The following is an 11,759-nucleotide window of genomic DNA, read 5'->3' on the forward strand; positions in this document are numbered from 1 at the left end:
TTCACTAATGTGCGAATTTGCTAGGAAACTTCACGACACTATTCATCGTCATCCATATCTGAGGTAAAATATGGATTCACCTGGGTTGGATTGTCAGCAAGACTAGTCCATGTAAATCGTATTCGGTGTTAAACATGTCGCCTTTTAGCAGACATCTTTCCGACTGTTCCAACATTGGAAAACCGGCTGTGTTTTGTCATTTCCTTTGTTGTCTTTTTTTTTTTCGGATGAGTCATATTTCCCTTTTTTTTTTCAGTGTGACACAGTGACTATTATTACAATAATAAGATGGGGAATATCTATGCTATTTCATGAAATATGGAAAAGGCGATTTAAAGTTTGGTGAACAAAGCGAAAGTGACTCCTTTGTGTATCCTTCGGATCCTACTAGCTTGTGACTACATCGTTGGATTTCCAGCCTTGTTGATTCAAAAATATAATTTGTTATTAGCTAGTAGCCTATGAAGCATCCTCGGATGATACGATGTACGTCCTGTTCCTGATTGTTAAACGCCGGGGAACCCCGTGGCTAACCATTAACCTCTCTGATTGCTCTGTTGCCAGCAGGGTTGTCGTGATGGTGCAGTGGTTAGCACACCCGACCAGTAACCAGGGGGACGCCGGTTCGATTCCCACTCACGGCATAATATGTTTTTCATTCAAAAATGGATCAGTTAGTAGTTCGCTGTCGCTATTTGTACGCTCAAATCACTTAACATTTGTAGCAAAGCTTTGTGTATCCTTCGGATCCTACTAACTTATGACTACATTGCTGGATTTCCAGCCTTGTTAACTCAAAAAAAAAAAAACATATATATATATCTTCACTTCAAGGATATGTATATATCCTTGAAGTGAACAGATTTTCGAAGAGCGCTCAACTGTTGTAGGAGCAGTGTATGTTTTTTTTTTCACTTTATCTTTTGAACCATTTGGACCTTTTTCTTTGTGCATTGCTCAGTGGTCAGAGATGTTGTCTATCCCTACAGAACCACAAATTTGTATGGACTTCCAGATGTAATTCTGAATTAGTTAACGAAAGAACAAAAAGTTATGTTGCGAACATTATGTGGTGAATGGGGGATGACATAGGGTGCTTTGTTCATTGAACAATGAAAAATAGCGTTCAAACTGTCTTTTTTATTAGAACAACGTCTAGTGAATGAATTAACCCAGAGAGTTCTCTGTTTCATTTCCGTTTCCAGTTTTAGTGCTCACAAACTGAGTTATTTGATATTCTTTAATTACTTGGCTACAATTTTAAGAAATGTTTATAAGCCATACGAAGTAATTCAGGACCCTTTTTTGCTATATCATGGCAATTCTGTGACAAAAGGTACTTGGCTTGCAGAACTGCTGAATCTTAGAGGCAATGGGTTGCTGTCAAATACACACAAGGCTCCAATCTTTTGGAGAACAGAGAGACAACGTCTTTAACAATCAACCTTTGTAAACTGAAAGCTTAAAAATGGTAATCTGTATGTTGCTGTTTGTTTAAAGTGTTCTGGCGTTGGCCAGCAGAAAGGACTCCTGTTTTCTATGCGGATGCTTCGGGTTCGAATTCCCGTTCTGATCACCAAACGGATTTGTTTTTTATGGTCCTTGATGCAACACCGCCTTAATTGCCTTGTAAATATCCTTGTGGCTACCTCTCTCCAGATGGGTCAGTTCTACAATTTTAGCAAGGCTACTTCGGCCAGTAGAAAGGACCCCTGTTTTCTATGCGGATGCTTCGGGTTCGAATTCCCGTTCTGATCACCAAACGGATTTGTTTTTTATGGTCCTTGATGCAACACCGCCTTAATTGCCTTGTAAATATCCTTGTGGCTACCTCTCTCCAGATGGGTCAGTTCTGCCTTAATGCTGATATATAAATTGGAATTGTTACTTTCAATAAACGACAATTGTGGTGACCTCCGTATTTAATATAGTTTCGTATTTCTTTAATTTCATCAATGAAAATACGAACCTCGCGTGAGGGGCGTTTTAGTCCGTGAAACGATTGCATTCATGCAAGAGTGATACTGTTCCCATTTGGTAAGTGCACCCTAGAAAATGAAGAGCAAAGCATGGCAAGGGCAGGTGTGTACGTGCAAGAGACTCACTTTGACCCAGTGCCCGTAAGCTGGATAAGCTGCTGCTAAAATTCATTAAGCAAAGTGTTTTTAGTTATTTTTCTGTATTAAGCGATTAAGTCCGAGGAAGAGATTTCGAGGTCTTGCCAAGATTATCTATAATTCAGTTCCTCATTGTCGCAGCAGGGACTTTTTTGAGTCAAAAGCTTACTTTATGGGTTTGAAAATCAGTGTTGATCCATTTGTTTGTTTGTTTTTATTTCTTAACTGGCAAATACATTCTAAGTATATTTTTCAACCTTGATCAGTCTTAAAAACATGGCATGTCTTATTGCCGTTTTTGTTTTGTTTTTTTCTCTTTATGGCACTTCTTTCAAAACAACCATTTTGTCTCAGATAATTTTGGTTATTTGGCGTATCATTGAGGCAAGTATTGCTATTCCTGAATTGATAATCACTGTATTGGGGAGACAACTGAAGAAGTTGCCTTTTTACCCTGCTCGAAGAACCACACAACGAATTACACAGTGCTTCATTGGAATGTCCGTTCCTTTTATTCGTGAAGTATACCTACAATACTTACAGTTTTCCTAGTCTACTAGTGCAAGGTGGACAAAAATTATGAGCTACGTCGGAATTTTTCGTTTTTGTGGAGGAGGTAATTTCTCCTTCATCGCCATGCCTGCAGTAAAGTCATTTTGGCACGGGGGAAAAAACGTCTCGATAGCGTCACGTGATATAATACTTATGTTTATAACAAAACAAATAACGAAACTGCCACTGGCATCGAAAATGCCGCCTTTCCGTATATATTTTATAAGTATTAGTAATTTTTGTGGTCGCCAATGATTAAGAAAGGAAGGATAATCTTTTCTCTTCACCTAAATTTTGCACGCAATGTCACTGAATGGGAAAGGTTTTTTTGTTTCAGGTGTCCTTGTTGTGCAGGAAAATTCTAATAAGCTTAAATGTGTGGGCTGTGCACTCTGAAGCTTCGTCCCACTAATCTCATTCACATACACATTAAATCCCTTACGCAACCGAGATACTCTGCATTCAATCACGCTCCTTGAAAAAAAGTATTTGATGCGTGGCGTTTCGTCTCTACGTTCTCCTTTATAATTGACCAAAGTTTAAACAAGGCAATGATTATGGATCAAGAAACACGTCCACGTCATGAAAACTCTTACTGGTTTGGTCCTTGCTGTGGGTAGACTGCAATTAATTTCGAATTGCGTTTGAGCACTTAACCAAGCGGAAGGTCCCTTCTGAAATGCGGCAGTATTTCCTGGCAACTGTGCTGTAAATTTTATTAGAAAATAGTCTTGAGAAAATGCACGCACTGATTGGTTAAAACTCGTGTTTTTATAACTCGATGGAGACACATTACTAGCACAAGCTGTTGACGTAGTGATGGCGCAACCAAAGTGAATTTACATTTTGATAATTGGAGTTAACAAGTTGTTTTCCTTTTTCTCGTCGCGTTGTTTTCTAAAAGAAGTAGAAAACATGTACTCCGTGTTTCTATCGAGTTATAGAAACACGAGTGAAAGTTTGGGAGAACTCGAAAAAGCTGTGGAAACACTAGCCTGCGGCTCGTGTTCCTACAGCATTTCTCTTTCTCCCGAACTTTCACTCGTTATTCTATAACTCGATAGAAACATGGTACATGTTTTCTATTTCTTAAATACAAACTATTTTATTCACCTTTGAACACTGCTTTCGTCAGCAGTTCCTAAGTTAGCAAGGACGAAGACCACACAAAACGTCAGAGAATTTCGAACAACACCAATTTAAAGCAAAATTAATCGGGTAAGATAAAGATAGATTCAAATTTCTTCTTTGTCGGCGAGTGTTTCCTCTATGAATACCACAGATATTAAACAGCCGTTCGCCATTTTTTTGAAGGCTTCATGATGTAGCAACACTCGCTTGAACCTTTCTCCATCACTTCACAGGAAGCACAAGAATTTCGATTAAGTTTAGTAGGTTTTTTAGTTAGCGAGAGAGAGGGGTAGGTTGGGGTAGTGGGTTGCTTAAAAAGGGAGAGCAATCGCGGCGCGGGCAAGTAAAGTGCTTTGACCCTTCCCTCCCCTCTGTTTCAGTTCACCACTGCTCCAGTTACCCCCAAAATAGTTGGGCCTAAATAAAAATCGCATCGTTGATGGAGTAATGCTCCATTGCAGATATTTTACTATCATAAAGGTCAAACGCTTAATTAAGTATGTTTCAAGAGCTTCGTTACACTAGTTCACAGTTAAGTGGGAATCCAAGAAGTGGTGAAATGGATCTGTGGGCGTGGGAGAGGTTTTTGAGGACGACACTCGGTCTGAAGGCCACGTCGAATGAGGTCAGAATCAGCTTAATGTGGCCTCTGCTGACATTTTACATAAAACAGCTACAGCTTCAGTATCCACAGAAAATAAAATAATAAGAAATAATAAGAACTTCGGCAAGGAGTTGAATTGAAAAATGAGGAAAAGCAAGTCAGGAAATTATACTTTAAGATCACGTGAAATTCTTTAAAGATCTCTTCAGCCGGTCTACTTTTGAAACGAACCTTAGCCGATAGAGTACTTCTCAACCTCTGCGTATGGCTTGGAGAATATGGAGAAATGAAAATCACGGTCAATACTTGGCAGGGCGATAATGGCAGTCCAAGAGGCTCTCACTCTCTGTTGCTTTCTAAAAATACAGTTTCCATAGCACTGTGAAGTGGGTGAGTACATTGTCAAGGCGCGCCCATTTTTGGGAGGCAACCTTTAGGAGCTATTTGAGCAAAAGTATAACACTATCGCTTCTTTCGATATTACCTGTGAATGAAAGCTGTCAGTTCTCCTTAAGTTGTTAAGAGTATTTATTGTGTAGATCGATTTTTTTTTAAATGTATTGTTTCACAAGCCGAATCGAAACTCTGTAAGAGATTATAAGGAAGAAAAGCATTGCCGGTGTAGTGTCAGCTGGTTAGGAACTTACTATCGAACTATTATTGCGATGTCTATTGTTCTTTATCTGTCGCAGTTTATGAAATTTTCTACGGTCTGATTTGTCGCGAAGAGTCCTCCGGATACATGAAAAGTATCGAGTGCATGCACGCACGAATCCAAACCACGTGCTGCCATGTTTGCCCCTTTAGACGTTTCAAGTTAATTTCTGTTGAGCCTCTCATTCTCTGCGTTTCATGAAATTAAAGAGAACTCTGAAAGCCACAGAATGTGTGGTAAAATCTAATTACGTTCTGGGGTGTTGATAAGAGTCCTATTGACACAGTCCAGGGAGGGATATTACACATTATTAGGAAGGATTCATGCTGCTTTACATTGTGTCAACACGACTACAAAAGTTAATTAACGCAGCCTTAATGACCACACAAAACTAGACCAACAGTCCTTTTTGTGTACCATTTGTCCCTGGGCAAAATTAATTAAACCTTTGAGCAGTTACATCCATCAAAGACAAATTCGGTTCGATGTGTGGAGTTAATGTTATTTGCTTTTATACGTTGTGATGTCAACACCTTGTCTGCTTTTAATTTCGTTTCATCTTGTTGGCTCGAAATTAAAAGAACGATTTTTTTCATTCCTTTTGGCGTCATGAATGTTGTTTCTTTTTCTGTAATAAAATCCAAGCTTCTATTAATCCAAAAGTACATCACTTTAGATGCATTACTCCACGGCAGCTTTGCTTCAGGGGTATAGAATTACGCTTTTATTTCGAGAACTTTCCATAATTCACAGTAAATATCTGCAGACGTTTAAAATCCACAGTATTTTCTTACGGTTCAATTATGATTTCATTTTTAGGCTGAACTTTAAGAATATACTCTTTCATTCAATATTAAATTTGTTTAACTTGAAAAATCAAAATTGATGTCATTGACGATTTTCTTTCAATATATCTTGTCAGGAACGAAAATCCATCTCGTGTCTTCCATCTGTCTCTAAGTGACGCTTCAGCGAAAAATTTAATTTGGTTTGGTTTAATTTTCAACGTGGACTATTTTCAGATAAAGGTTTATACTTTCAAGATGATTGATTTGAAGTCACTCGTACCAATTTTCTCCTCTTTTGCATCACTGGATTACGTTTAAAAAATCCTCTGGTATAAACAGTGGCCTCAGCTCCCCAAATCTAACACATTTCAGTTTGCCTAACTAATTCGACTTCACTGGGTATTAAAATGCACAACTGCTTGTTGCAGGGAACGATTTTCTGTGTCGCATTCGTTTTGTAGTCTTTTTAACACGGCCAGGCCATTTTTCAATTCAACATCCGGGGCCTTCTTTTTGTGTCATTTTTGCGAAGCTTAATCGCCGATGAAGATTTCCCTTGGTATCCATTAACACACCTGAAAGGGAAAATATCACATGAGCGGAGAGTATAACATCATCATTGCACCCCATTTTAATTACTTGCTGAAAGGGAAGTATTTTGATTAAAATCCAAGAGAAAGAACATGAAATTTTCTGAATGATGCGCACCAGATACCGGCTACCATTCTTGGAAAAGTGCCTTGGGCACAGGAACGCTATTCTTTTGCAAGATACAATCTCACTGAATTTCTCACTAATCAGACACACACAGGGAAACTAAACATATTGAATTCTTATTTTGGCGAGTTAGTTCACAGCCTCCTATCAAGAGTCCGTGCTTCTGTATATAATATCTGTCACTTAAATTTGTTGTTAGAAAAGGAGCAATAAATACACTGCGCTTATTTTATTTTTTACTTTAAGTAATGAAAAACACCCGATTTCATTTCATTGGACAAATTTTAAAATTAAAATTGTACTTATTACCTCGACATCCGCGTAATAAATAAGAAATGCCTTATTAGAATGCGCTCATTTTGTAAAGCCAATTTTAATTTGTTCATTAGTTTTCTTATGAAGGTTTTTAAACTCCAAAGGGCTAAACGGAACATGTCAATCTGGAGTAAATTAGAACATTGATATGAATTTTGTGGTTTTATCACATTGTAGTAAGTCAAAGATTCTGTAAGGGAAAGTGATCGAAGGAAAAACCTCATTTAGTGAGAAAGCATTTTTGAAAGTTGGACACTGAACTGGTGGTGTATTTTGGTTTTCTAATCACTTTGAACTTCTTTCACTTGAGTTCCGTTTTGGATCATTAATTTTGCTTTTTTGTAATTAGGAAGAGAAACATGATTCGTGTGCAAAAGTGATGCCATAGCCCTAAAAGGAAACGAGTAAGCTGCTTATCATTGCAACAGATGAAGAACTCTCTGTGGTTAAAAGAAGAGAGTTAGTAAATGCATTTTTGACAGACATAAGAAAAAGTCATCAGTTCGATTTTGTGGCGTTATCTCAAAGCACTAAAGACAATCCAATTTTCGCTTCTACTAGGGCCTTGGAAAATACCCATTAATTGTTTCCTGTGCGTGCGGAGTGCAGGAAAGTTTTTAAGTGCAGTAGCATAGAATTACTTAAGACGAATTTCAAGATGGAAGTGAAAGCGATGAAAACTGCTTCTTCGTAATTCCGGTCGTTGCGGTTGGTGTTTTAACAGTTGCGTTAATCAGCACTTTCTGTTGAATAGTTTGCCGTATCTTATCAACAAAGCAGCAGAACCAATTTATGGTCCTAATTACTTCTTTTAAAAAAACTGCTCCCCTTTGTGTTATCGTTGGGCCTCAGGGGTGAAGGGAAGATCTTAATCGTGATACAGCCTTCAGGGATGCAAATTGCAAGACCATAGGGATGAGTCATTAGAAATAAAAGATGGTATAATAACAGACGCATTTAGTTGAAACGTCCTGAGCAGGCCATGTGTATATTGCTCGAGTATCCATGTAATCTTACTTGATCATGCGGTTAAAGGAATACGACAATACAGTGTTAAAATTAAAAACGTGTTTCCTTTCGACGAAAATAACCAAATGAAATGTCAAAATTGATGACTTAATATTAGCTTAAGCAAAAAGGTCGGAGATATTAAAACCAAATAAGTATTATCCTAGAGGTGAAATTTATTGAAGGTCTATTTTGACAGACGTTTGGAGCCCAAAAGAGCTTTTCGCTCACCGTTTGTTTTGTGGCGTGAAGTTGTTGTTTTAGAAGTCGTGGGTCATCATTTTCGCAGAAGAGTCTTCCATTTACGACATGAAATCGGTCACCGGCTACAAGTTGGTTGTGACATGTGGTACAGTTAAAGCAGTCGATGTGATAAACTTTACCAAGCACCTTCATCACAAACTCAGTGGCGGGAATTAACTTAGCGCAGACGGCGCATGCTCCACTTGAGCCATACAGCCTGAAAAAGCAATAAGCACAAAATGCCAAATGAGATCTTGGCTCCGATCAGATAACGTAGGATTTAATATGTTCTAAGTAATTAGAGATAAAAGCGTATAAAGCCAATATTTGGAATAGCGATAAATTGTTCTCCACAGAGCCATTCAATTTGTCGACTTTAATACAGTGGATATGTTAACTTACCTAGCACGGCAGATTAAAAATCTTATTGATTAAAATTTTGAAAAAAAGAAACCATCAAACAGTGAAATGTGTTTTTTACCTTCCAATTTTCGGAGTGCTCTCGCAATTTGCTTCTGAAGTATAAATTAAAAGGATAAATGCACTAAATCACCTTCCGAGGTGAAATATTATCACGCTAATGACTTTTAAGGTTGCGTTGAGCTCATAATACATGGCATTCTCAGAGGCTTTTATAATCTATCTTATTAATTGCACTTTCATAATGGAAGAAATATTACATTGACTAAAATGTATGCAAAAGGCAGACCGATGACACTGAGACGGAATAATGAGAAAAAAATCATAATAGAAGATAAAAGCCACTTACGAAATAATTTAAAAACACGAGGAAACGTGACTATCAAATGAACGACAAAACGTCGACGGTGACCGTCGGCCGTGCGAAAAAAGTAATGCTTTGGAGGCTAAAAACTGAGCGACTTATCATTCTTCGTCTCATGACAAATCCGAACGGAAAAATCAACACAACACATGATGGGATTGCCAGAGATAAAATAAAAACTCTTAAAGCCAACTTAACAAGCGATGGTGAAGAAATATTACACATAACACTGAAACGAATGCCAGACACACGAAATTTAAAACGTCGAAAGAGAGCTTACTTAACATAGTCGGTCTTGCAGAGGATCATTCCTCCTTTAGCGTAACATGACGTCCCGACTTCTCCCAGTCTCACATTGCAACAGGAACATTTCAAGCAATTAACGTGCCAGTACTGGTCCAAAGCCAAGAGAAGAAAGCGATCCAAGATCTTTTCGCTACATCCACCACAAGTTCGTATCCCTCCTTGAAGGCACCGGCCTGGACGGAGAAGAAATGAAACCAAGAAATTTAATACGATGTTCGAGAAATAATTAGCGCGCCGTATCTCCGATATCAAGATTTCGAAGAAACATTCATTTAGCTTGACCACGCGGGCCGACTAGTGCTACGAAGTTTCGATTCAACTGAACATAAATCGTGCTAACTCACTGTTGCTGACGCTCATTTTGTCCATTCTAAGCTGGCGGCGAAAATTTCGCAGACTACTGTGGTGTTTTTTCTCGTGCGGTTATGTTGTCAGCCTTTGTGACACTGAGTAGGAATTAGCCAGTCGTGGTTGTTTGTTAAAACAACTCCGGTAACAGTGTACGTTATTCAAAACATTCATCATATGACAGCGAATTACGCCTAATCAATTCAACATCAAATCAGCTTCAAACCCTAAATGACCAAGACACAATTAGTTGTCATCAACTTGGAAATGTTGCCATTACGTTCAAAGATTCACGGCCTGTGATTGGTCACAGGCTTTAATAAGACGGCATTTATGTCATCCTTACACATTGTGTATCGCTTGTCTAATTAACAACACGATACGGTGCAGTCTGCGAACTTTAATTAAGTCACGTGGGACTTGCCAATTACACTACACTTTGCGCTTTTTGTGGGAAAGCTCTTGATCCGCGGAACGTGTCGAGAAAGTAATGAAACGTTTGTGTTGTTTATACCCTTCCCTGCTGGCAGGAATCCATTGAAAACGAGATCGACCAAAAAAACGCGGAAAAACTGTGAAAAATACAAGGCCCTGTGATCGGATGTGGTAGAAGAACTACTCAAATAGAGTTTTTACTCTTCACCATGGAAGCAATTTATTTAAGTCCTGAATCACTTGAAAGGATCATTTGTTAGGAATACAATTGCGAGTAAACGGAATGCAATTAACAAGCTGACAACTAAGAACCTGTCGAACATCTGTCTAAACGTAAATTAAACAAAGTCAGCTCCACCAATCATGTCCTAATACGCTGCACTGCACAAAATCGCCGAGACATGAACCAATATACCCTAAAGGAATCATGGTGATACTCATTATTGTGCGCCAATTCTATGCCTCGCCTTACTATGAAGCCAATTGATGTGTTTGTTCAGTTCGTCTTGAGAAATCCACTGTTGCTTTTAGTTCAAAATGGAAAGTTGCACGCATGCGCCCTTTCTTAATACGTTTGGCTCGCCTTATCTTTCCCCCTCACGTACAAATTAAGAGCACAACAGGATCCATCGATTAATTTTTTGGGTAGCCTTGGAACCGCACCAAAATGTTGCCACATGTTCACGAGGCCGATAAGATAAATTGGTCGATGGGCCTAACCTGCTGCTTACAGCCGCAATAAATTACGCGCAGTAGGAGCCGAGTGATTCGAGAAAAGAGTATCTTTAACGATAAAGGAAAACATAGGGGTTCCTCGGTGTTTGATGTTATTAAGTTCTTGGACGACGCAGGTAGACACAGCTAGAAGCTCGAAGCCTTTATATTAGTACTTATTGCCCCTTTAAAATATGGACAAACCACATGAATGGTCATATGTATGCCATTTTGTGTTTTGTTCGATTTGGCATGCTAATCGTACGTAAGTATGAATCGCCTTTGATATCACCCGATATCTTATTCCTTTTCTTTCTTTTCCATTTCAAATCCTTCAGAGTGAGAGGTTTCCACAGGTCATACAAGTGTGTTCTCGGTGAAGCCGAGTTTTACACAATAAAATAACAATGGGACACTGTCGGTTTTGGGTTGTGATCAAGCGAGGAGGTTTTTGGGGGTAATCAAAAAATGGTGCAAAAAATTAAAAAGGCTGGACTGAATAGCCTTTTCCCCACGGTAACAAGGGAGAAAAAAAAGAAAAGTAGATAGGGAGAACCAATTCTGTTACAACGACCTGGAGCAACGTCGTATTTCCAATGATATGGTTTCGAAAGCGACGGAAGTGACTAAAATTCCGCCCGCAACTTTCATCCTCTCAGTCACTTGTACGCTGCCATCATAGGACAAAATTCAGCTCTCTTGGGACTCCTTAGTGCTGATAACTTCGAGCTGTCATCTTTGGCGGGGACGCAATCCACTCGTGTCCACTTTAGTCGATTTACAGAACTATACACATCAAAACCCGTTGCTCCGTACTTCTTTCCTTTTTTATCTTTTTGACAATGTAAGATAAGCAGATTCAAAAAGCCCACCGCCCCATATTATGAACGAAAATCGATGCTCCAATCTGTAAATACGTGGATCACCACCGGGGTCAGTAAAGTTCCCACAGAGTCCAAAATTTAATTGCATTTTTGTGCAAACAATGACATTGCTGGCGCGTGCTTCGACAATGGTAACAACTAGATGGGGTAAACGCTAT

General features: G+C 38.8%; 1 protein-coding gene across 1 annotated transcript; it reads right to left on the bottom strand.

Annotated features, from left to right (window-relative positions):
* Positions 1-5,755: 5,755 nt before the first annotated feature.
* LOC137993376 (LIM domain transcription factor LMO4.2-like) lies at positions 5,756-9,856 on the bottom strand. The gene is made up of 4 exons (XM_068839185.1): positions 9,565-9,856; positions 9,195-9,393; positions 8,119-8,347; positions 5,756-6,422 (listed from the first exon to the last, which is right to left on the bottom strand). The coding sequence occupies exons 1-4, from the start codon at positions 9,587-9,589 to the stop codon at positions 6,414-6,416; spliced, it is 462 nt and encodes a 153-aa protein (XP_068695286.1). The 5' UTR covers positions 9,590-9,856; the 3' UTR covers positions 5,756-6,413.
* Positions 9,857-11,759: the final 1,903 nt, after the last annotated feature.

Source organism: Montipora foliosa, chromosome 2, assembly GCF_036669935.1.
Source record: "Montipora foliosa isolate CH-2021 chromosome 2, ASM3666993v2, whole genome shotgun sequence".
Taxonomy (NCBI): domain Eukaryota; kingdom Metazoa; phylum Cnidaria; class Anthozoa; order Scleractinia; family Acroporidae; genus Montipora; species Montipora foliosa.

Coding starts and splice junctions, on each gene's coding strand:
- LOC137993376 (XM_068839185.1), bottom strand. CDS start 9,589: ATGGACAAAATGAGCGTCAGCAACA. Junction 9,394..9,564: donor CAAAATGAGCGTCAGCAACA/GTGAGTTAGCAC, acceptor TTCTCCGTCCAG/GCCGGTGCCTTCAAGGAGGG. Junction 8,348..9,194: donor TGCAAGACCGACTATGTTAA/GTAAGCTCTCTT, acceptor TTGCTTTTTCAG/GCTGTATGGCTCAAGTGGAG.